Source organism: Equus caballus, chromosome 17 (genome assembly GCF_041296265.1).
Source record: "Equus caballus isolate H_3958 breed thoroughbred chromosome 17, TB-T2T, whole genome shotgun sequence".
In the NCBI taxonomy this organism is placed as follows: Eukaryota; Metazoa; Chordata; class Mammalia; order Perissodactyla; family Equidae; genus Equus; species Equus caballus.
This window is the reverse complement of record NC_091700.1, coordinates 38,573,444-38,598,572: the sequence shown is the minus strand read 5'-3', so window position 1 is coordinate 38,598,572 and position 25,129 is coordinate 38,573,444. Positions and strand designations below refer to the sequence as shown.

The 25,129-nt window shown below is 41.8% G+C and overlaps 3 protein-coding genes across 10 annotated transcripts in view; 2 read left to right on the top strand and 1 right to left on the bottom strand.

Annotated features, from left to right (window-relative positions):
- Nucleotides 1–9,643, top strand: part of LOC138918369 (phosphatidylinositol 3,4,5-trisphosphate 3-phosphatase TPTE2-like) — a 444,167-nt gene extending 434,524 nt beyond the window's left edge. Inside the window, exons 51-54 of one of the 2 annotated variants that reach the window (XM_070239621.1) lie at nucleotides 2,840–2,931; nucleotides 5,652–5,747; nucleotides 7,731–7,798; nucleotides 9,377–9,643. In XM_070239621.1, coding sequence (XP_070095722.1) covers nucleotides 2,840–2,931; nucleotides 5,652–5,747; nucleotides 7,731–7,798; nucleotides 9,377–9,488 — 368 coding nt within the window. In that variant the 3' untranslated portion in view covers nucleotides 9,489–9,643. Of the gene's footprint in view, nucleotides 1–2,839; nucleotides 2,932–5,651; nucleotides 5,748–7,730; nucleotides 7,799–9,376 lie in introns of those variants that run through there. The other variant, XR_011427698.1, reaches the window with a different exon arrangement.
- LOC138918379 (mitochondrial ornithine transporter 1-like) overlaps nucleotides 1–19,667 on the bottom strand; it is a 159,502-nt gene extending 139,835 nt beyond the window's left edge. For 6 of the 7 annotated variants that reach the window (XR_011427710.1, XR_011427709.1, XR_011427711.1 and 3 more), the window contains exons 1-3: nucleotides 19,342–19,667; nucleotides 17,064–17,233; nucleotides 15,931–16,089 (exon numbers count right to left, since the gene is read on the bottom strand). Coding sequence is in view for 4 of the 7 variants with exons in the window: in XM_070239642.1 (XP_070095743.1) it covers nucleotides 15,931–16,089; nucleotides 17,064–17,233; nucleotides 19,342–19,526 (514 nt within the window). In the remaining 3 variants the exon portion in view is untranslated. Of the gene's footprint in view, nucleotides 1–10,215; nucleotides 14,447–15,930; nucleotides 16,090–17,063; nucleotides 17,234–19,341 lie in introns of those variants that run through there. The other variant, XM_070239639.1, reaches the window with a different exon arrangement.
- A 776-nt stretch (nucleotides 19,668–20,443) lies between these two features.
- LOC138918384 (vacuolar protein-sorting-associated protein 36-like) lies at nucleotides 20,444–25,129 on the top strand. The gene is made up of 6 exons (XM_070239662.1): nucleotides 20,444–20,537; nucleotides 21,077–21,142; nucleotides 22,530–22,594; nucleotides 23,222–23,306; nucleotides 24,259–24,335; nucleotides 24,423–25,129. Exons 2-6 carry the CDS (start codon nucleotides 21,092–21,094, stop codon nucleotides 24,514–24,516), a joined length of 372 nt encoding a protein of 123 aa, XP_070095763.1. The 5' UTR covers nucleotides 20,444–20,537; nucleotides 21,077–21,091; the 3' UTR covers nucleotides 24,517–25,129.

Here is a 25,129-nt window from a genome sequence, read left to right as displayed (position 1 = left end):
GTCTAATGGAGTTTTTTTTAAAGATCGGCACCTGAACTGTTGCCAATCTTTTTTTTTTTTTTCTGCTTTATCTTCCCCAATCCCCCCGGTAGACAGCTATATATCTTCGTTGCACATCCTTCTAGTTGTGGCATGTGGGACGCCGCCTCAACGTGGCCTGACGAGCAGTGCCATGTCCACACCCAGGATCTGAACCAGCGAAACCCTGGGCCGCGGCAGCGGAGCGCGCGGACTGAACTGCCCGGCCACGGGGCGGCCTCCTAGTTTAATGGAGTTTTAATGCATTTCTCTAATATGAACAATGAGAATAAGATTAGTTTCTCAAAATCCTAAGCTTAGAAATGTTTCTAATAAGTTCTAGAATTTCATATGTTGTTCCAGTCTGATATTGTATCCTAAGACTGTGACCTCTCTCTTAATATTTTGAATTTTATTTCAACTCTGTGGAGACATTTAGTAAAACCATAAGGTGCAGATGTGGTGAACAGAGGAACTAACCCAAATTTTTAAGTACTGCAGGTGAAAAATGGAGAATTTCATGCATTTGGTTTCCTAATCTCGGGCTAACATAAAATAGAGGATTTTAAAAGTCCAATTTGAGATTCCTCATGAAGACTTCCAGATAGAAAGTTGTGACCTTAGCAGCTGTTCAGTACAATGTGGGTCTAGGCTTGTGGGGCCAACTTAAGAAGGCCTCTATGGGAAGTTAAAATTCTTGCTGCACCATGTAAATCATCAGGCCAAACCTAATGACACCAGCCTTCTTTTGGAATAATAATCTTCCTTTCAGATTGTTTTGATCACAACAGAAAGGGGATGGGAGACTGTCAGGAAAAAGTGTGGAAGACTTTGAAACAGGCAGTATCTTGTCTAGGGTGCCCTTCCGTGGTTCCCTCCACCTCTCATGGTCTTTAAGCTATTCTACAACTCTGTAAGTTGTAGAAAACTGATAATAATGCAAATAAGTTTTGTACATAGAAATGCAAATTAGTTGTGTTCAGTGAAAAGTGATTGATTGTTGACAGTTTTATATCTGTAAATTCATCATTCCTTATTTGCCTATAAATGTGCAGTACTTTGAACCAGCTGTAACATTTTACTGGTTCCTTATTAATTAAGGAGTTAAATAAAATTTTTAATGTGTGTTAAAAAAATGCAAGGTACAGGACAGTACTATGGTATGCAACAATTTCTGTAAGACAAAAGGGGGCAGTAATGTGTATTCATATTTGTGTGTGTGTACACATATAAAATTCTCTGGGAGAATATATATTCATATTTGATTATGTATGCATGAAAAGCAAGAAACTAATAGTAGTGATTATCTCTTTGGGGCTGGAGAACTAAACGGGAAGATGGGTGAGACAGAGACTTTTCACTTCATCTGTTTTACCTTTTATTTTTAAGTCATGTAAGTATACTTCAATTATTTAAAAAATTTGAAAGGTGTGAGAATTAATTTAAGCTTATAAATCAATGCCCTTTTCTTGTCAGCTGATAAGCATTTGACTTAGTTTAGTTCTACATTTTACTGATCTCTGGTAGACATCAGTAGGAAGAAGATTTGCAACTGGAATAGGACAGAGGGAGCTGAGGCAAAGAAACCATGATTCCTAATGACAAATCAATAATACAGTATTTGGGGCTGGCCCCGTGGCCGAGTGGTTAACTTCGCATGCTCCGCTGCAAGGCGGCCCAGGGTTTCGTTGGTCTGAATCCTGGGCATGGACATGGCACTGCTCATCAAACCACGCTGAGGCGGCGTCCCACATGCCACAACTAGAACGACCCACAACAAAGAATATACAACTATGTACCGGGGGGCTTTGGGGAGAAAAAGGAAAAAAATAAAATCTTAAAAAAAAAAAGGCTATAAAAAAACCATGAAAAAAAAAATACGGTATTAGAGAAAGCAACACAAACATAATATAAGATGAACAATCAAGAATGATTAGTATATGGGGGGCCTGGTGGCACAGCAGTTAAGTGCACATGTTCCGCTTCTTAGCGGCCCAGGGTTCGCCGGTTCGGATCCTGGGTGCGGACATGGCACCGCTTGGCACGCCATGCTGTGGTAGGCGTCCCACATATAAAGTAGAGGAAGATGGGCATGCATGTTAGCTCAGGACCAGCGTTCCTCAGCAAAAAAGAGGAGGACTGGCAGTAGTTAGCTCAGGGCTAATCTTCCTTGGGAAAAAAAAAAAAGAATGATTAGTATATGACTTTATTTGAATATTTGTTTTAGTTTTGTACCTTTAGTTCCATGCATATTTAAGTGAAATATGCAGGGTTGAAAGGAAAACAATAAAAATTAATTGGAGGCTTGAGAAACCAGCCCTTTGAGGAAATGCTAAGGGAAGTGGGCCATTGGAATTGAAAAAGGAGCAAGAGACCATCTGTCTGTAAATACATCCTGAGCACCGTAGAAATGTTTGGATCCAGCTATTCGATATTTTCAGAGACTGCGCTAGGAACTGGACTTAAATTTGTTAAGAAACATCATGATTAGAAGTCTGAAGAAAGAAACACATTAACAAGGAAGGTTGCAAGTCACCTTTTCTATTTTTTTTTCTTAGAAAGATGAAAAGATGAGATTCTAAGTCTTAGAAGCTGACCTATATGACTTTTTATTTTTCTCCAGCCTTATAATGTCTGCTTTAGGAGACAGATTTGGGCTTAAAGCCTTGTCCTTCAAAGACAAAATCTATGCATGTCCCAAATGTTTCTATATTGACACGTTGTTAGCTGGGATAATCTTTTCTCATTTTAATCCATAATTTTAATTGGGGAGACATTTTGATCTTTGCTCTAACCAGCCTAACTTTTTAATTTCATTCAGGTGTTGGAAACGGAAATGGACGTGATCTGAAAGTGCAAATAATAATGTGTAAAAGGATTGTCTTTGTCTGTGCTGCTTCCAAGAACTGTAGGGTAAGAGAAAGCATGTGAACTGAAAATTCTGGTATTTGTCTCAATCTCAATGTCAAATCAGCATCTTGACCTCCCCAGACCAGTGCTCACCACAAAGAGAGGCCAAGTTGCTTTCTGGTTACCATCCGACTGAGTGTCCCTAGTCAGAGCTAAATTAAACTCACTGCTCAAACTAGTTTTTTCAGGGCATTTTCCAGAATATATTTTCAGTTCAGAGTGTTGCATTGTCTTTCATTTTTCCATAAATGTCAAGCAGTTTCCCAGGAATCTACCAGAGTATTTTTTCTTTTTAAAGGAATCCTTTTGGTGTTTTTTTTTTTTTTAAGATTCGCACCTGAGTTAATATCTGTTGCCAATCTTATTTGATTTTTCTTCTTCTTCTCCCCAAAGGCCTCTCCCCCACCCCCTGCCAGTACGTAGGTGTATATTCTAGTTGTAGATCCTTCTGGTTGTGCTTTGTGGGATGCTGCCTCATGGTCCTTTTATTGGATGGCACTGATTGTGAAATTTTAGTGTGCATGAAAATCACCTAGGAGCTTGTAAGATGCAGATTCCTAGGTTGCACCCCAAAAGTATAATTCAGGAAATTTGGAATGGGGCCCAGGAATCTCTAGACTTAGTGATGTCCCAAGTCATTCTAACTCAGATGTCCCATGGAACTGCTCTGTGAGAAACAATGCAAGAGGAATCTCTTTACCCAAAGCAATGGGAGCTGGTAGTCAATGTTTTCTTACATGTTGGAGAAATGCCTAAGACTATGGACCTTTTCTGAAGCAATAAGCAAGCTTCCTTAATGGGTCTAAGAAAAATTAACTTTTAAAATTCTCTCTCAGGCTTTTGTCTCTAGTTCTACTATTACCTCTCCAACAGCACTCCTTTCCCTTCTTTTTGTGCCCCCCTCCCAACTGAGGGCACTCACCGAGGCCTGATCCTTGGCTTTCTGCTCTTCTCTCCACACATACTCTATTATTGGTTCTGTTCATCCATCCCCCTGGCTTAAACTATAATTTTTTTCTTTCATTCACTCAATATATTTATGAGCACCCACTGTGTGATAGATACTGGAGCTACAACATGGACAGTCTCTGCCCTAACAATTCAAACACATTTGTCGATCCGTAGTTATCAAATGAGCTTTTCCTCTGCTTCTGCAAATGACACCAGCATTCTCTCGCTCAGGCCTTCAAATTTGGTATTATCTTTGGTTCTCTCTTTGCCTTGGCCCCCTATATTCAGTTAGTCACCAATTCCCGCTGATTATACCTTTGAAATCTCTCTTCACTCTCTCCCTTCCTTTCTGTTCCCATTGCTACCACCTAGTCTAGGACCTCATTTGCTCACGCCTAGATTTCTACAATCATCTCCTTACCTTTTCTTTCTCCTTATAATGCAGTATATAGGATCCTGCAATATGCATCCTGAAATACTGCTCTCATTGTGAAAAGCTTATAGGTAGAGCAGAAGACAAACTGAGTGCCCATGGTCAAAGCCAGTTACTATATTTGGCTCAGTATTCTTATCTGTAAAATAAAGATTACATCTCAAGTGTTGTGAGGATTAAATTACATAATATAGTTGAAGTTGCTTTGTGAGCTATTAATCACTAAATAAATGTTATATGTGATAATTATCAGGCCACTTTGTCACAAAGGAAATGCCCCACCATATTCTTCAACAACTTCCTTCTTATTTCCCTGGCTCTTCAACTCTCAAGATACAGCCCTATCATACCTGAGCTTATTTCCATCATAACTTGACCTGCAGTCTCCACTCCAAGTAGACTGGGTCCCCTTTGGCCTTTGGAACACAATAATGTCTGATTCATGTTTTTGTTGGTCTTTCCTCCCCCTTCCCCTTTCTGGCCCCATCCACCACCCCCAGCTGCCTCCTGCCTGAACTGGATTATCTTTTCAATGCTCTTCTTCATTTATACAAGTCCTTCCATGCCAACTCAATTTCTACCCCCTTAGTGAAGCTTTATCATTCTATACCTCTGGTTAACCTCCCCTGAAGCACACAACAGCACACTCAGTCTTCATCATACAACTTGACACGTCATTATATGCCATGCTACTATTGTTCCTTATGTGTATAGCTCCCTGAAGCGTCAACTGAGTCTGCACCTTCTTCTGTATTTTTCACAAGGTCTAGTATAGACCTTTCTCACTGTGGTGCCACTATTATACAAGGATGAAGCAATAACAGAAATATTCAGTATAGCTTCAAAGTTGCTCATTCCAGAAACTTGACATATCTTTGGCCACTCCATCCAGCAGTCTGCTAGGAACAAGGCCTATGATCCCATCAGCAATCACAACATTTTGGATAGAACGTGACCAATTATGCATTGCTTTTTGAATGTGAATATCAACTTTAAAATTGAGCTTCTTAGCATGTTCCTAATATATGAAAATTGAGTGACACACATTCAACAGTAAAGTTTACTTGGTAAACCTCTAATAGAAAATTGAGTACTTGCTTTTCAACAGTGCCCCACCATAACCCTCAGATATGTTAGCCTTTCAAAAATGTAAACAACAGTATTGCAACTTTATAGAAATAATGATTAACGTGTAGATATACATGTGATGGGGCTGTGAGACCAAGAGTACTCAATAAATATAGGAAGCCTCAATAAGTGAACGTGAACTTCACTGTTCTACTCATTATCTCATTATTAGCTAGGTTTATAGTTCTGAACTCCATGTATTCATTCACAGATACATCATGATGTAGAAACAGACAGAGTAATAATTACACCTGTTAACTGTCCACCTCTGTATGATGACGTGAAAGTGCAATTTTTCTCTTCCTCCGTGAGTAATCAAGAAACAACCTATGCCATTATTCTTGTCTGGTCTTTGATTCTGGTTTGGGATTTCCTTTGCTACAATTCCCAACAAGGGAGATGATAGGAGATGTCAATCCCTAGCCAGGGAGAGGGAGAAAAGAAAAGCAACAAGTCAGATCTATAATTTTTTTTTAAAAGAAAAGCATATGTAATTTTAAAATTCTCTTGCTCATTTGTTTTTTCTAAATTCTATACAATTTGCATGGATTAACTTTCAAATAAGAAAAAAATACAAAAACCAAGATGTTAAAACAACAAAGGTATGTTTTACGCTATAGCAGTGATCACATTTTTGTTTTGTATCTTTAAAATACATCGCTCCCCAAGGGGATGCACTATAATTAGTGTTCGGGTGGTGAACATGATGTAATGTATACAGAATTTGAAATATGATGTACATCCGAAAAAAATAAAAATTAAAAAAATAAAAAAATAACACTAGCTTGTGCCAAACTAAAAAAAAAAAAAAATTAATCACTCCCCATAATTTACAACATACTTTAAAGTGAGGGAGATTTTATTTTCCTCTGAATTGATTTACAATACATTGTAAATGGTAGTTTTAATCTAATATTTACTTTATGAAAAACTGAACGTCTGCCATTGTCATTACTCTGAATATCATGTATATAGTTTATATTGATAGTCATAAAATGTGTGAGTAGGGCCAGCCTGGTGGTGCAGCAGTTAAGTTCGCACGTTCTGCTTCGGCGGCCCGGTGTTCACCGTCGGATTCCGGGTGCGGACATGGCACCGCTCAGCAAGCCCTGCTGTGGCAGCCGTCCCACATATAAAGTAGAGGAAGATGGGCACGGATGTTAGCTCAGGGCCAGTTCCTCAGCAAAAAGAGGAGGATTGGCAGTAGATGTTAGCTCAGAGCTAATCTTCCTCAAAAAAAATGTGTATTATTCTGTATATAACAAATTTCTAAGCCTCAGTCGTTTCATCTTCCTATTAAATCACCAAAGAGAACTGCCAATAAGTAAATATGCTGATCAATTTAAAACTTATTTCCTGTGCCTTCCTTCAGCTGCTGCTTGCTCCCTGTTGGGAGAGAATCTGTTAAGTACTGAAATGGTAAATATGTTGAAGCAAGTGACCTGGATTGCTCCCACAGTGGATGGTTACCCCTTGAATAATGGACCAGTTTGAATTCTCTATCAGTGGTCTCTACACCAAGCAGAAGCACTGGTGTAACGGCATTGACCCAGGGGACATTAGTAATACCTGGCCTTTGTGATTTTCCAGGGCCATGAGATGAAAGCACTTTCAAAAAATTTAGGTATTTTTATCATCATCAATAATGATGGTTAATTATCCAATGCAGCTGCTCCTTGTAGAAATGGACAATATATTTGGGCATAAATAATCATAGATCCTTAGTAGATTCTGTTTAGCACTATCTAAACCAGATTAAAAGACCACTGTCTACATTTATAAATACCTATCACGGAAAAAATAGATTTCCTTGAAATTTTTGGTAGAAACAGCAAAAGAACAGCAGTCTCGGGCCGGCCCAGTGGCGCAGCAGTTAAGTTCGTACGTTCCGCTTGGACGGCCCAGGGTTCACCGGTTTGGATCCCGGGTGCGGACATGGCACCGCTTGACAAGCCATGCTGTGGTAGGGGTCCTGCATATAAAGTAGAGGAAGATGGGCACAGATGCTAGCTCAGGGCCAGTCTTCCTCAGCAAAAAGAGGAGGATTGGTGGCGGATGTTAGCTCAGGGCTGATCTTCCTCAAAAAAAAAAAAAAGAGCCGTCTCTTAAAGCCTTCTCCTTTGCGTGTTAAGTGTAATGTTAAAGACTGTAAGTGCTGCATATTTAATGGCTACAATTGTCTGATAAACATGAATAAAGGAAGGAATTTTAATCACTTTGGAATGATTAGTTCTTGGTATCAATTTTACTATGAAAAATAACCTTTTATTTTTAAACCATGTCTTTTTAGAATATTCCTAAGTACTATGACAAATGCCCGTTTTTCTTCTGGTTTCATACATCATTCATGAAAAACAGGTATGGCTATGATATAATCCAGTAGAAATGCCTTCATCTTCAATGTATGTGTAAGGTGAAATGGCAAGTCTTTTGCTGATTACCCTAAGCTCAATTTATAGAAACCAAAAAGTCCTCTAGTCACCACTCTTCATTGCCTTACTCATCTTAATCTGAGTATTTAAAAAATATGGTTATTCTTGAGACCCCCTGTTGCATCATCCTCAAGGTCTATACCATAGGACTGCATTATAAGTTAAAATGTATTCTAATCAGATCTCGGGTGTGGTGCTAAATCCCTCCCATGGAAGTTTAATATGAGTCTGCTCAGTACCTCGAATATGGCAGGTCCTCAGTATGTGTTGATGTACTGATGACCGGCCACCACCAAATTCTCTTCCAAAAGAAGGCATCATCTAGCAAGGCTTCAGCTAGTTTTAAAAGCTGATTGACTCATTTATATCAATGGCAGAAGTTATAAGACACAATAAGTACCATAAAGACAGCTAAAAAAATCATTAATAGTCTCCCATTTAAAATGATTTTCTAATAACTAAATTGGGAAAGCTTTTTTAAAAATTAATTGATTTGAAGATTATTATTCCAAAGAATCTTCTACCATATCTGGAAACTCATTCCTGAGTCTATAAGTTCTTCACTTTAAGGAGTATGTTTTGTGGTGCTGAAAATTTCAGATCATTGGTATCACCATACCATGAAATACAAAAGGAAAGTAATATCCAAAACATTGTGCAGGTGAGTTTTGAAGAAGTGGTTGTGACTGTACGTGGCATGAATTGATAGTTCTCACTACATGCAAGCCTAGTCTTTCCTTCAACCCTGAACTACATCTAATCACACAAGTCCAGTGAGGCAACACTGAACTGAACATCCAGCCTACACACTTACAACAACACACATTTAATGGGTTCTGATAGACTGAAGTTTGGATTTAATGGAAAATTTCTAGCAATTTTTTCCCTAGATGTTTGCAAACAATAAACTTTGATTCCTAACAGGAACAAAGTCCCTCATATAGACATCTGGGCAGAACGTCACTTGATGCTACTCCTGAAAAGTGGTTCTTGCTAAGAACAGTTTTTTCCTTTAAAACACCATAATCATATGGGAGAGGCAACAAATTAGATGACTTTTCTCCTCACTTATGTGTTTCTAAAGATTTAACATTTAAATTTCCATACTACCTAGTAAAGCTGTTTTTATTAGTTACAAGATTCTTAATCAGCTGAAAATGCCAGCTTCATCATTTGAAAGACACTCAGTATTTTATTACTCTGTTTTAATACACATCGAGTCTCTCTGGCTGATTTGTCACATATAGAAACTTATTTTATTAAACCCAGATGTCATTAACTCCATTACAGGCAATGTTAAAAGAATTGACGACATGTTGTTACTGCTGTGTTACTGAGGATTAAGATACTTTGCGTCTCCCTAGAGAAGGTGGGAGGACGGGCTCTGAGAAGGGGCTGAGCCTAACCGTGGCCAGGTCTCTTCTAAAGCTCTAACAAGCGGGCCCGGCTGCATGGCTTTCCTCTTAGCCCAAAATTAAAGGTAATGATTTTTTTTCTATTCTAGGCTTTATCTTTCAAGAAGCGAACTGGATAATCCCCATAAACAGAAGACATGGAAAATTTACGGTCCAAAGTTTGCAGTCGAGATATATTTTAAAGCCAGAACTAACGTCTGACTGAGCACAGTGTCCTTTCCAGGATAGAATCACGTCTTTTCAATCCCTACTGCACGTTGACATCTTAAAAACCTGTCTCTTTGACAGTATACTTTTATTTACATATATGTACATGTATTAAGAAATCTATTAAAAATATAAAAGGTAAAATGTCAGTGGCAGTTTTTTTTTCTTCTTTGAAGGAATATACTTCACACATAGTTTTCATCTGTATTGAGATAAATTTGGAACACAGTACACAGGAACACTTGCCAGCCCTGGGGGTTAGTGGTTAAGATTCAGCGTGCTCACCACTGCGGCCTGGGTTCGTTTCCTGGTCAGGGAACCACACCACCCCATCTGTCGGTTGTCATACTGTGGCAGCTGCATGTTGATGTGATGCTGAAAGCTGTGCCACCAGTTTTTCAAATACCAGAAGGGTCACCCATGGAGGACAGGTTTCAGCAGAGACTCCAGACTAAGACAGACTAGAAAGAAGGGCCTGGCCACCCACTTCCAAAAAAATTGGCCATGAAAACCCTGTGAAGAGCAGCGGAGAATTGTCTGATAGAGCGCTGGAAGGCGAGAGGATGGTACAAAAAGACCGGGCAGGGTTCTGCTCTGCTGTCCACAGGGTCGCTGGGAGTCGGAATTGACTCAACAGCACTAACAGGAACATTAAAAGTTACCACTTTTAAGAACTTTGAAATAAAACTTTCATATCAAAATAATCGAGATATTTTAAAAATGCGATTCTCCCCAATACTGTGGGTTTATTTCATTTACTTATATATTTTTGAACAAGTATGTATTCCCTGCTTTCACATTTGTAATTTCAGGTTTATTAGAAAGGCAATCCCTATTTTCTTCCTCCACTTGATTTACAAACTGTCTGTTAGCAAACATCACATTGGCAGCAAAGACTGTTTCAAACCCCAAGAACCATTCCACAAGCAGTCCCCCACCCCCAACACACACTTCTCTCTTGCCCCAAGCACCGCACGGAGTGACGAGCTTCCTTTAATTCTACAGGCACAGACGTCGGGGAGGCTAACAGAATCTTGGTAAACATGAAGGATAAAGAATCTCAGTAACTTTTGCTTTTGTGTAACATCATAAGTGAAGCCAAAGGAAATATTTGCCTGGAGAAATCTAGATTATTTTACAACCCGCCCCTACTCACAACCGACTTCACTCAGGTGATGTGGAACTGCGAGGCAAGGTCACCTTTCTGTCATAAACACACGCTAGCCCTGTGTCCACCGGAAATCATATTCTCATTGGTACTGGGTGCTATTTTATACTAAGTACCTTCACTGCAACTTTATCTCAGGGCCATAATTGTCCTTGAAAACAGTTCTATTTTGGCTTTATTTAAATTATCCTTGAGTGATTTTCCTTTTATTGGCAAGGCTCTCAACAGTCTAGACCAAGTTGAATTTATCAAGAAGTGAGAGGTAGCAACTGATAAGAACCGGTGCCTCTGCTAAAACAGTGTACTCATTCCTGAAAACCTTGTGCTCGGCAAAAAGCACACTAAAAAAAAACAACAAGTTCGTGGGGAAAAAATAGGGTTTGGGACAGACCACTCCAACTAAGCAACTTCGTAACCAGCATGCTAACCACTCACCACCCAGGTTGGCAGCTCAGACTATCTGGCAGTTGCCACCGTAGGTATCTTTTTTAAAGGGGACCTAGAGCCATACTTTAGAGAAGGGCTGGTGGGTGGCAGAGCGGCACAGATGGGAGTAGAGCTCTGAGCCGCTGGGCATCATGGTGGCACAGAAAGCCGTGCAATCCTGGCAGGCTGCCTGGTTATGGTGCTCTTTTTTCCCCTCAAAATAGCCCACAAAGGGTCCCAGCTACCGGTGCAGCAGCCTAGCTGAAGACTCTCTGCTTTTCTGACAGAAGTTGTCATTTTACTCCCCTAATCGGGCTCCCCTTGGAGGAAGAGGTCTTGGAGGAACATGCTTTCAAGTTCCTTCCACGTTATGACTACTTTGTTCCCTGTATTTGTGTGACAGAAACGTGTTGTGGCAGAATACGTTGTACAGTTTCCTTTAAAATTCCTGGAGCAACAACCCACGGAGGGCAGAGGCGGCGGCGGGCTTAGGGGAATGGGGAAAAACTGCGATCTCACTCTTCAACCGAGCCAGTCACCTTTCTCAATACTGCCAACAACAAGGGAAGGAAAGCGCAGTTTTTAAGAACCTGGCTTTTAGAAATAAAGGGGACTACAGTTGGGGTTTCTCTCCCCTAATCCTCCAAAATGCATCAAGATTTCTGGCAATTCTGAGTCACCACACTCCCCTGCTTTTGCTCACCTAACAAGAACTGGTTTAGGGCCTCTTGGGTATTGCTTTCTTCAAACCCAGTGTGAAGCGTTCTTTGACCAATGCAAGAAACTTCCATCATAATACATCAGAATAATACTGGTTTTCTTAAACAGAATTTACTAATCTGAAATAGAATTATCCAAAACTTAATAGCAAGAAGTTTAACTATTTTAAAAGATAGAATGGCGTCCTGCCAAATCAGTCCCGTCCCATCCACAGCCTGGTGCAGGGGGAGTGATTCCAGAGAGCCAAGTTTCATACCGCCAGTGTATATAAAAAGTGTGTATTTTGGTCCATTTACCTACAGTGAAATAATTTTACATCAGGAATCTTGCTGACAAAAACCAATGCTTGTTGCAAGAAAACCACCACCTCGGAATATTACTAAACATGCCTCAAACATCACCGTCACTTAGTTCTTTGCATGGATATAAAGTACTTAAACAAAACAACCCATCATATGCTCAAATATTAGGTAAATAATTTAATGATGATAGAACAATAGAATTTCTTTAAACACAATATTTCAAGCTACTATATTTTTGTCTGGAGTACAAATCTGAAATGGTACAAATTGTACCCAAATACTGAACCATGAATTAAGCAAACAGAATGAAAAAAAAAATTCTCCTGACTTTGGTTTCCATTCCTTACTCCCACTCACTCTTCCTTGCCTCAGATGGCTTCTACTGAAGACACTTAGTTCAATCCTTAAAGGACAACATGAGAGGGTCTGCTGCCGACAGGGCTAACCCCCAGATGACCCACAGGCGCCGGGCAGGGGGACCACAGACTCTGAAGCACTTCACTTCCTGCTGGAAGCCAGTCCCATTTTCTACTTCGCTTCAAGCCAAGACTGCTGAGATGAGGCTCCCCTCAGTAGCTACTGACCATTTAAGTATGGAGAGAAAAGCAAGGTAGAAAAATTATTTACATTCTGCCAACAGGGACAGACACACCTGGTATGGACTACTATTAACAGTGTCAGGCTGCCTGCTTTCAGTCTCACAGGCTGCTTAAGAACACTTTTTACTGCGAGAGCCCTTGCAGGTCTTGGAGTGGCACGGAATGAGGTGGCTTGCTTTAGTGGTGACGAGGAGGACTCTCTTACACCAGGTGGCCAAGGAGCAGCTGCCCATCCCCAAGTCTGGGGATCGGATGAACTGGGGTTTTTGTTGTGGTTAGTACACATACATGGCAGAGTTTAACAAAACTACTTTTCCTGTTTCCTTGCTTTATAAAGTCACACCCCACATGGTCACCATTAAACTTCACTGACTGCCAGTACCAAATGTGAAAGGCTCCGAAACTGTAAAAGCAAGGCAAGCAGTATGGATCCTGAGACATGTTAGAATGGGTCAGCCCAGACATTACTCACAGTGGAGTGCAAACACTACACTGTGTCTAGTTCTGTCCGAGATGGGAGGACTCCACCCATGAGCCCCATCACTCAGTCACCAGACAGGGAACGAGGGCTTCTCTTGGCTTTGGCGCTCTGCTCCCTGGATGGGTTTCCAATTGGTGCAGGTAATGAGTGAGAGGCTCAAAGTAGATCAACAGCCCATAGATGGTCCAACACAATACTCTGGAATCCCACCCAGACCAGGAGCAAGACAGGAGCTAAGGGCTGTTGTCAGCCACAAGCTGACTTCACAAAGCACAGCAGCACAGCCCCCTCCCTTCAGCCCCTTCCTCAACCTAAAGCCCAGCAGACAGGAAGCTCTTTGGGAGAGGGAAGGGAAGTTGGCACGGGGAGGGCGTGCTGTTGCCCGAAGGCCTGATGCTCTAGGCCAAACCCAACAAGACGTCAGAGTGTAGAATATGATTCCACCTAGAAAATGAATGGCACTATTTTAACAGTAGAGCATCCTGGGAAAATCCAGGATGCCTACTCTGAAACAAATCAAGAACATGGAAGCCACACCAGTATGCAGGTATGGTCTCCTCTTTAAAACACAGATGGATATTTTAGTTTTCAAGCACCACAGGAAAACTTTTTAAAAACTTTAACCACTTAGTATAGTATAGGTGCTAAGCAGATTTTAAAAGAGACCCTACATATAGGATGGCTTAAGCAATCATTTATAACCATCTTTATGAAACGTGGTTAACGCCTCTAGGTTTTCCTGGTGAGATTTGAGATCAAACATGGAACAAAGTGTGCTTCACTCACAGCACATAACCATCCAGACTGCATGTACACATACAGGGTTACGCAAAAGCCCTGATATAACTGTATTTAGCCTTTCAGATTCGCTACAGAGGGCCAGCAGCTCGCCCTGAAAGTCCCACCAAGGACAAGAGCAGTAACTTTTCTATTTCAATACAATTATGAGCAGAAATTACATGATGTAAAATAGAGGTCCTTCCATAAAGCTGAAGATTTAAAGCAGAAGAGAAGACAAAAACAAATTTCCCACAAAATCAAAATAATTCACATTGGTCTTGTACTCCATGAAGCCCTGAGAGGAACTGCAGCCCTCAAACGCCTATTTGGATCTCGGTTCGCCAGAACACGTCAGTAAGCTTCAAACTGGCTCATCATCAACCTTCTGCTGTATTCATAGGCCAAGAATAGTGCCCCGTTGGCAGGGAACGCTCGGATCATAGTAGGTTTCAGTCCAGAATACAAGGCCATTATTCCTAGAAGATAAAAGGTGATGGAAGACTGAGACTCCCCTCCTTGGAGCCACCCCACAAAGCTGCAAAGCATAGATATTTTTACACTTAGAAATCCAGCCAATAGCACTAAAAACCAACAAGTGATGGAAAGACTTATTTCCGGGTTTCCCTGGACTGACGGAAACAAATCAACTAACAGAAACAGGACAAGTGTCAGGTCTCCCAGCAAAGCTGGTTGATGCTTAGGTAACATATACCAATTCCACACCTGGTTAACTTCTGGTAAATGGATTGGGTAGAGCTGAGGCCTCACGTGGGCAGACAGGAGGCAACCACAGAGCCACAGGAGGCAGCAGCCTTGCAGCTTCTCCTGGGGGGTGAGGGCCACGAGGCATTGGGCCAGCAGAAAGAGCACCGGCACTGAAGTCAGAGACCTGTTTCTAGCATCAACACCAGCGTTGAAGTCAGAGACCTGTTTCTAGCATTAGCACTGCCCAAGGTAGTTATGAAGAGCTAGTTAGATAATTGAGGTGTGAGTACTTTGTAAAACCATAAAGTGTTACGCAAATTTAAAGAGGGGTTACTATCAGTAATGTACAAGATGTCTGCACTCTATTTGGGATACAAACTAAACAGTTTCTGCATATTGTTATGGTGCTTTTTTTTTCTTTCTCTGCTTTATTTCCCCAAACCCCCCCCGTACATAGTTGTATATCTTAGTTGCAGGTCCTTCTAGTTGTGGGATGTGGGACGCCACCTCAACATGGCTTGACGAGCGGTGACATGTCTGCACCCAGGATCCGAAACCTGGGCCGCCACAGCGGAGCACGCGAACTTAACCACTCGGCCACGGAGCCGGCCCCTGCTCTCTCTCTTAAAATCAAGACAGGGACATTCACATCCCAAGGTTTAAGACGTACAGTGGATGCTGGAAGGACAGAACTTTACTCACTAGTTGCATAAAACTGGCTTTAAACAAACATTAACTGGAAAATCTTTATCCTCCTGCTTAACTCTAAGAATTGATAGCAAATTACCTTCAGAAGTTGCTTAGTGCATTTCTAATTCCAGAAGTCTTAGCATTAAGGATGTTGTACATTCTTTTAAATCCCTTCGTGGTTCTTAGAGATCATTTTCTGATAATACAGTATGTAAAACAAGTGGTGCTAACTTCAAAACACCTATTCCCTTAGACAAAGCCCCTAGTTAACAATTCCCTCCAGGCTATTGAGAACAAAGAATCCTGACAGGTACCCGGGCCAGGGGTTAGGAATAAGAACTTTAAATTTTCTTGAGAATAATGAAACTAACTAAACTAACTAACTAAACTAAAGAAAGGGGGTTGGAAACAGAAATCCACAAATGTGGATTAATATACAGTACTAGAAAAGGGATATGCGGAGGGGGAAGAAAGCAATTACACACCTGACCACCTCAACGAAACTAGCACCGAAATGACCAGCCCCTCTAAACATACCTCCTGTTTCTGCAATTACCAGACTCACCTTCATTTCTCACAACAGTTATAAAGGTTCCAAGAAATCCTGCCTGTTTCCCCGACATGGAAAGAACCTGAATTCTGGATTTTATACAATCCACTGGGTATACAGCAAGCCAGAGGCAGATTCCACCAACGCCACCACTTAACATCAAAGGGACAGGGCCTAGAGAAGAAAATTAGCAAACAGTATTTTGTCTCAAGGGCAGCTGATGTGATGTTTCCAGAGGCCAATGGCAGTGGCCGGAGGTAGGTACAAACAAAAACGCTGCAAACACAATTCCCTGAGGAGACTGTCGAAGCTCTAAGAGCATAAGGTTCCGGTTGGTGGCCTGGGTCTACCCCTCATCATGCCAGGACGAGAAGCCCAAGCGAGGGTCATGTTTAGGCTGATCATTGTGGCACTGTGGCCCTCCTGTGCCATCCTTGGAGGGCTGGCCCCTAGAATCAGCAGGCCCCCAGCAGCATGGCAACGCCTTACAGGAGGAATGAGAATAGAGGCCACTGAAATGCAGGGTGAGGCATTTATCAGCCTTCTCTTAACTATCTTAATGCCCCACAGCCCTGATTCTTCCTTTACCATGAAAAACCAAAGTTGTCTTATTAAACAAGACAGTTAAGCCTGGGAGCTTGACCAACCCCAGAATAAGTCCACCAACCATGAAGGGAGGTGTTCAAGAAAAAAGTTATCACCCATGTGATTCAAACATTGATATGGTTGTATCCAGCAGCTAAAGAGAACAAACTAGAAAGAACTACACTTTTCACTGCTCTCAAAACACTATCAAGACTTATTACCAAGTTCTCAGTTTATTGCAAGCTGACTTATAGGTAATTTCCCACAGGGAAAGTAATTTCTATATTTCTTCTTCCTGAAAATAGATCCAGAAGAAATTCACAAATGTTATTCTAGGGAAGAAGTTTGGGATGTGCTGCTCCAGCCCCTGTCCTGAGGAAATTATGAAGCCCAGAACAAGATGCTAGAAATCATTCGGCCCTGTGACTTTCTGCGATTTAGAATCTCCCCAGTGCCAGGTGGATCCCCTACAAGGCGGCGCAGAGTGCACGGAATCCGCAGCAACCATACAGTCGGGAAGCGGACACCATCAACCCACCCGCCGTCCACGCAAATACATTTACCTAGTTCATCTTTTGATCTCCCAGATGCAAAAAACGATCGGCTCAGTTCATAGCCACCGAAGAAGAAGAAATAGCCCGGTACTTCTCGAAGTAAAGTGCTCGAGAGTCCATGGTAGAAGCTCAAGGGGCCATCCTTCCTAAGGATACTCTTCACGACAGACCAAACTGTACTGGGAGGAGACACAGAGAGACAGTTACAGCAGGCGAAGCAGCTGAATCTGTAAACAGAGAACCAGAATTCTAAAAGGCCGCTGTGGGAAGGAAATCTCAGATACAGCTATTTTATAACAACCTTTGTCACCTGAACTACTCCAGGGTAAAGAAATCTCATTAAAATGGAAGCACACATTTCTAGAAGGCATATTATCAAAGATGTAAAAAAGCTAACATCCAATTTTTCAATACGGAATAAGCGAAATTACAATAAGGAGTTGTCCAAACTCAGCAAGAATAAAACGGTATCCTATTTGCCCAGTCCCTTACCTCCCTCGATTTCTATCTCCCCAACCTTTCTTTTGATCTGCTGTGTTCTGAGAAAATTGGTTCAGGTGTTTAGGGTTTGTCTTATTCTGTGTCAGTGCAGGGAAACGAGCAAGTAACATTAAACATTACTTTAAGGCAAGACAAAAGAAATTCTAAGAATGGAGCTACGGCTCCTGTAAGGCAAGAAGCACCAGGACTTAGTTCTTAGAGAGGTAGGTGTGCAAGGCTTTCTAATTAAGCAGATCCGAGTCCTGCAGCAGCCGGAACACAGCACCCCGTCCATCTAGACTCCTCTTCCCGAGTACGTGCACCGTGGCAGGAAGAGCGCAGAACCCGCACACTCAGCAGCCTGGCGGACCCCTCACTCCTCACTTTGTTCTCAGAGAGCAGGTGACTCAGTTTGGACCAATGAAGGACCAAGCCCAGAGGGAACAAAGGCCACCTGCTTTTGATGATTATCTTCCTTCCTCGGACTTCAGAAGGCTTCATCGGGTATTATCCATCAGCCAGGTCCTTCCTGCAACGCTGCTCTCATCCTCGGATGTGAACGTAACAAAGTAACCCAACTCGACACGGCCAGCCTACCTTCCCATCCAAGTCTTAACCCCAAGCTACTCTACATCCCTGCGTGGCCACTGCTATGCCTAAAATACAGTCAGCCAGTACTTACTTTCACGCAAGCTGTCCATCTGCCTAAGTCCTTTGGACCTAACTATTTTCCTTAAAAATACCTTAAACCACTACAAGGGGCATGAGGGCAACTTTCTGGGGGCTATTAACATCCTACTTCTTGGGCACTGGTTACAAAGGCATGTTCATTTCACACTTACGTTTTCTGTGTGTGTTCGTGTTACTGTGTACACATACTATCTCAATAAAAAGTCTTAAAGACTCACAGTTTTGGACTCTGGGCTATGAATAATAGATTCAAATTGGTTGTAAAGAATCCCAAGGGTGCAGGAAATTGGGCTCTATTACAAACCCCAGCCTCGCTGCTGCAAGGGGACTGGTAACTCTGAAAATGGTCAATTTATCTACCAATTTTCCCCAGTGGATTGACAGGGTCTGAGTTAACCACAGCAATATTCACCCCCAGAACTGCAGTCAGCCAGATGTGAAGATAAATAAGCAAGTTTTGAGATTAATCAGGATAATAAATTGCTTTACAATTCAAATAAATCATATGTACGTGACATATACACCTTCACAGGGTAACTAGGATCTTTCAAGACTGAGCTGGAGAGGAATTTGATCTGAAGGGCAGCTATGCTCACAACGGTCCTGCTCAGTGTTCCCAGAACTGGCGCCCTTTGCAGGTCCGCTTGAAGGATTAGGGAGGGGCGTAAAGAAAGTTACCGCTGGGATCTGAGGTGATCAGCCTGAACATCTACGTGAAACCTGGGAAAGGGCATCAAATATTCATCTCAGAACCAAAGCGTCCCTTATGAAGGCTCAGTTCTCACACACAGTTCCAAAGCTGTCTGCCATGTGCCTCCAAAAACAGCTGGGGATCATGCCTTATGCCCTCAACCGGTCAAAAGGGGTAGAAGCTCCTGGCTTCATCACTTCTGGGGTATTAAACACCTGTCTATGATGTTCTGTGGCCTGGGGGGTGGGTCTGACCACCACAAATAGTCCGTTCAGAAAATTATTCTGATTGGTAGAAGTTCTAGAAACAGTATTTTGGATTAGACACATCTGTTTCTATATCTGTCACTTAATTTTAGTACAATATATTTTTTAAAATACTCAATACATGTTCGAGACCTAATGTTTGTGCCCAAGCGGTGCTTACTTCTGGCTTTTGGCTATCTTCCCCGACATCTGCGTTTCGTACATGGTCTGTAGCCGGCACTTCACAAGCTCAGTGGGGCAGAGCACCAGGGCAGCAAACGCGGAGGCGAAGGAACCGGCAGCCGCATTATGCAGGTCACTGAAAGGACACAGCACAGGAGACCAGTTACCTGTCCAGCCGTTCATTCATGCAGCACTCACTGCGCTGAAACTCAGTGGTAAAGGAGAGTGCAGATGAAGGGAGAGAAACACTTCCTGAGTGCCCACCAGGAACGTGCACGTGCTGTTTCATTGAAGGATCTGCAACTCGGTGAGGCGAACAGCAAGACCCCAACTGCCACACGGAGAAAACGACACTTAGACATGATACATGTTGTGCCCAAAGTCACACAGCTGCTAAGTGGCAATGATAGGATTCGAACCCAGGTCTGCCTGACTGCAGGATCCATGCTCCTTTATCAGTCACAACGCTATGGACTGAATGTTGGGCCCCCCACCCCAGATTCCTTTGTTGAACCCTTTAACCCCAATGTGACGGCATTTTGGGGGCGGGGAGGGTCCTGTAGGAGGTAATTAGGTTTAGATGAGGTCACGAGGGTGGAGTCCTCATGAAGGGATTAGCGCCCTTATAAGAGACCAGAGAGCTAGGCTGTGCTCGCTCTCTGCCATATGAGGACACAGCAAAGTGGTCCCTCTGCAAAACAGGAAGAGGGCCCTCCCCAGACACGGAACCAGCCAGCACCTTGATCCTGGACTTCCCAGGGTCTAGAAGTATGAGTAACAAATGTGTGTTGTTTAAGCCACCCAGTCAATGGTATTTTGTTACAGCAGCCAGAACAAGAAACACAGTGACACACAAAACAAAACCAAAAACCATGGAGGAGGAAAAAATTACCTATAGTCCCATCACCCAAAAACATACACTATTAATACTTTAGTGTATTTGCCACTAAGCTTTAAATAAAACTAGGTTCTGAGGCTATGCCTACATGCTCAAAATCCAACCTGGAGCAGTGGAGCATATAACTGCCACAGATGAAAACCCAGGATAAATTTTTAACCAAAAAGCTGCCATTGCAAAAAGATTTCCCAGGTCAGCTGGTGACCGCCTCAACCTCAGCAACAGACGGCATGAGGGTGTGATGGTGCCGGAGGAGATCATAAGGCCGGTGCACGTCAGCAGTTCGAGGGTTGTAGGTAAAATGACTACACTGGAAATGTAAACGGAGGAATGAACGCACATTAGTCCAAAAGCGGAAGCACTCACCGCATCTCCTGTGGGTTTAGTGCCACAAGCCACAGTCAGCAGCATTTCCATCAGGAGGTGCATAACGTCTGAGCGTCTTTTTTTGTGATGTTGGCAGCCATTGGTAGTCATTATGGAGATCTGTTACTTTATTAGGGGTTGTAAAATGGTGATATTCCTATTTAATTCTATGATTTTTTTCATTTATTAGTTGGAATAACTTGAAACATTTAAATACACTTTCTGAAACATGAAAGAAGAGAGCCCCATTTTTCGTTGAGTAAATGTTAAAACAGTAATAATGACAAGTCCAAGTATTGAATTTGAATTGCCTCAGGGTATCTGAACAGGTCTTCCTGTTTGTAAATACAGTTTTCAAAAGCTTCTTAAGAAATTTTATGATTTCTGATTTCACTCTGATTGTGATTTCTGTTAAATGCCAACTGGTGCTAAGTGTAACGTAATACTTCTTTTGTTTCATTTTTAACAGGAATGAGGAGGAATAATGTCACTCACAGAGGTATACTGTTTAGTAAACCGAGCTCGAGGAATGGAAGTAAGAATAGAATATTTAGATATTCTTTTAACTAATTATAGACTTTCTTAATATAGTACAAATTCCCCTATAGTGAATAGAATTTGAGGAAGGGTTGTGAATATCAAAACTATTTGGAGAAGCAGTGTGGTGCAGTGAATAGAATACTGCCCTGGGGTCTAGGAGGTAGATTCTGTTCCTGGTTTTGACAGTGATTTGCTGAGTGACCTTGAGTAGCTTACTTAACCTCTCTGGACTCAGGTTTTCTACCTTTAAAATAAGGGTTTGGACGCACAGATACCTTTCAGCTCTAATGTTCTGTGTTTGTGTTGTTGTGATTAATAAGGTTGAGTGTGATGCCCCTTCTCTGTGATAGTTACCTGTTTGAATTAACTGGGTTGGATACCAATTGCCTGTAAATGATACAGAAAAAGCTGCCCCGCTTCTTTGGCTCTGAATCTGCAGCCGCTGTTCAACTCTCATTGTCCCTTCACACCCAGATGTCCTTGGCCTCCAGGGTTCTCGCCTTTGTGCCCTCTAAATCAGTTTTGTGGTGTCAGCTCCATGCAAATGACCCACACCTGTCTCTCCAGCATTCAGCCCGCCCCATGAGCTAAGCCTCTGCTCTGTTCTTATTTCAATAGTCATCATAACTGCCATCAGTGAGTGTTCACCATCCGCCAGGCACTCTGCAAGGGTTCCCTCATCTAGCCGCCCAATAACTCAGTGAGGGGCCTACTTTTACTGTCCCTGTCTGGGGGATAATTTGGGGAAGAGGAAATTGAAGCTTAGAAAGATTAAATAATTTGACCATGGCAAATTATTTGGACCCAGGCTGGGCTGGCTCTGGAGCCATTCTTTGTGACTCAGAGCTGTGCTTGTCAGCCACCACATGGGCTGAGTCTTTAAGGCCATGTGGTTCAGAAGGGTAGCTGCTAGCTAGCCACGTGTGGCCACTGCGAACTTGAAGTGTAGTTAATGTAAACTGAGAGGTGCTGTAAGTGTAAATTATACATTGACTTTACAAGATTTAGTACAGAATAAAGAATTCTTAAATATCTCATTAGTAATTTTTGTATTGATAATGTGTTGAATTTTTGGACCTATTGGGTTAAATAAAACGTATGTATTAAAACTAATTTCACCTGTTTCCTTTTATTTTTTTAATGTGGCTACTAGAAAATTAAAAATTACATTTATGACTTGCATTTTGTTTCTGTTGGATAGCACTGCTTTAATGAGTAGAAGTCTGCTTCTTTGTTAATCCTTTTTGCCTTGTAGTGATTAAGCTACCTAAAATCCTTGATAAACGATGTTTTAAGTTTGCTCTTCTGTTTCAGTGGTCATTATAATTATATAGCATCACTCTATTAATTTTCAGTGTAAACTGGATTTGTTTCCCCATTAGTTGCTCTCGCCAGAAGATTTAGTGAATGCGTGCAAGATGCTGGAAGCGCTGAAATTACCTCTCAGGTAAAAGGTCCTCCGCGGGGCCTTGCTGGCTGTAGTCGCTACTCCTCACAGAGAGGACAGGCAAGCCCTGCCAGGTGCCGTCCTGCAGGGCCAGCCACCATATCGCCCCTCTTGAAATTACATTCCGTGCGAACAGAATTCACTGGGCCCACAAGCATCTCTGTCATTCTGGCCTCCATCCTTAGGGCTGGGCGTGGCCTGCGGGTGCTAGTAGTCTGATGGCTGTGGATTGAGGGCAGTGAGAGTAGAATGTAGGCACCTCCCATGAGGCCAGAGTAACCAGCGCCTCCTCCCCTAGACATTTTGCGTTAGTTTCTGGAAGCTTAGAAGTGCAAATATTGAGCTGTGAATTATATTTTCCTTATCCTCAGGTTAAAAAAAAGTAGCCATACGTATTTCTGGATTATAGAAAAGCCTCTGGATTATAGTTCATAATTTTATTACCTGTTTATTCATGAGCTTTTTAGTTATGCCATGGTTGCTTGTGGTCGTTATGTTTTAAAGGTTATTTTGTGTTATTCTTCCCCTCATACCTGGGCATAAAAGATATCAAGAAATACTTGCGCCTCCTCAGGGGTTGAAAATCCCTGATATTCATGGCTTTGTTCTCCCATCTGCGATTTGTAGGCTCCGAGTTTTCGACAGCGGCGTCATGGTAATTGAGCTTCAGGCCCACAAGGAAGAGGAAATGGTGGCCTCAGCCTTGGAGACAGTATGTGAACCCGGCTTCCTCTGGTTATTAGGGCTTGCTACCAAGACGCGATGCTTAGCAACTCGAGAAACAGGATTTCCTTTTGGATTTAACTTTACTAAAAAGTAACATTTGAAGACCCAATTAAAAACAGTTTATCATTAATGAATAAATAGTAATCAAAATTATACTTTGAAAGCTTTTTGAAACTTCCCGATACTCGTAACGTCTTGTAAGTAAGGAGATAGAATTAGTGAGGCGTTCTCTTTTCATTTGATGCCCAGTGTTGAGAACAGGTTCTTAACTCTGTTAATCAGAATGTTACCCATGACTGAACTTTTTCTTTCAGTAACACCCACATAAGCAGCATTATAAAACATCACAAGTTGTTTTGTGAAATAATTGCTTCAAAAAATATGAAAAGCAACTGTAGTTTAGATGGCTTTTGCTGGCCAAACTGCTAATATTACTCATTAGGATATTTGAAATATTACTGCCTTCATAGCCTCTGCGGCGAGCCTGTATAATTTGAATAACTCATATTTATTATGCTTCTAATTTTAAGCTCGATGAAAATCCCAAGACTATAGGTATTTCTACCACATATTTTAAACTACATCTGTAGATAAGGGTCCTCAGTGGAGCGTGTAATATGCACTCAATTAGAATTTGTCGTATGTTCCTTCTTAGAATAGCAAATAGTTCTTTTTAAGCTTTACCGCAGTGCCTTTGTACTCCCGCACTGTTTTACTATGCACTTCGTGATATTTTAACCTCTTCTCTGTTTGTTCTGGGTCGTTCAGCTTTTGCAGAATTAAACATTAGTGAAGAAGAGGTGGTTCTGTAGTGGATATTCTTACATTTAGTAGGAAATTCAGTCAGTTATTTCCCGAGTATACTGGTGGACGCTCTCCTTAGGTTGGCGCCTAGACGGTCCACACCATCACATTTTTCTGCTCTGTGTTTCTGTTAGGTTTCAGAAAAGGGATCCCTAACGTCAGAAGAGTTTGCCAAGCTCGTAGGAATGTCTGTCCTCCTGGCCAAAGAACGGTACGTAAGGTCCTTGCTCTTCATTACACCTTGTAGTTTGTGTTTCTGAACAGACACATGATTGTGGCTTTTCCTCTTGATTTCTAGGTTGCTTCTTGCAGAGAAGATGGGCCATCTTTGCCGAGATGATTCCGTGGAAGGCTTGCGATTTTACCCAAATTTTTTTATGACACAGAGCTAAGGGTTTTGTATTTGAAATACTTCTTGTCCGTATCTTTGCGTCATGTAGAGGTTGTCTGACATTGAGCTCAGAGTAAACCCTGATAAACTGAGCATTTACAGGAACTTTGCAGTATCATATAAAACCCTTTTAGTTTCTCCCTAAATATAAGGGTCCAGGAAGGTTATTTAGGATAAATATAGGAAAATACAGAAAAATGAATGACAATGTGAATTTGAAATCATGCTACAGTTGTAAAGAACCCTCAGAGTTGAACTTGAAATATGGTAGATTTTCACTCAATCCTCAAGTCTGACTGTTTTTTAAGGAAAGGAATTTAGTTCATGGGGGAAGAAAAGGAGAAGCTGCATGTTTGGACAGGTTAGAGTGTTATTTTGATGTGAGAAAAATTCACTGAATTATAAATAAGGTTTTTTCCTGTATCTAATGTGCCCATTTTGGGGGGTTTTCATGAAGCAAGTCGTACGTATGGGGTCGTCTAAGAACCTGACAACATTAGAACAAATATCAAACTGCGGAATGCTGTCAGCAGCTCCTCCTAAGGGCTTTTCTTTGGAAGCAGCCATACGCATGTCTGCAGCAGACCAAATAAAGCACTTAAAAAGGGAGAGAA

Excerpts from the sequence above, each read along its gene's own strand:
- LOC138918384 (XM_070239662.1), top strand. The coding sequence starts at position 21,092 with ATGTCACTCACAGAGGTATACTGTTTAGTAAACCGAGCTCGAGGAATG. Across the intron at positions 21,143-22,529 it reads ACCGAGCTCGAGGAATGGAA|TTGCTCTCGCCAGAAGATTT; the intron begins GTAAGAATAGAA and ends TTTCCCCATTAG. Across the intron at positions 24,336-24,422 it reads GTCCTCCTGGCCAAAGAACG|GTTGCTTCTTGCAGAGAAGA; the intron begins GTACGTAAGGTC and ends CTTGATTTCTAG.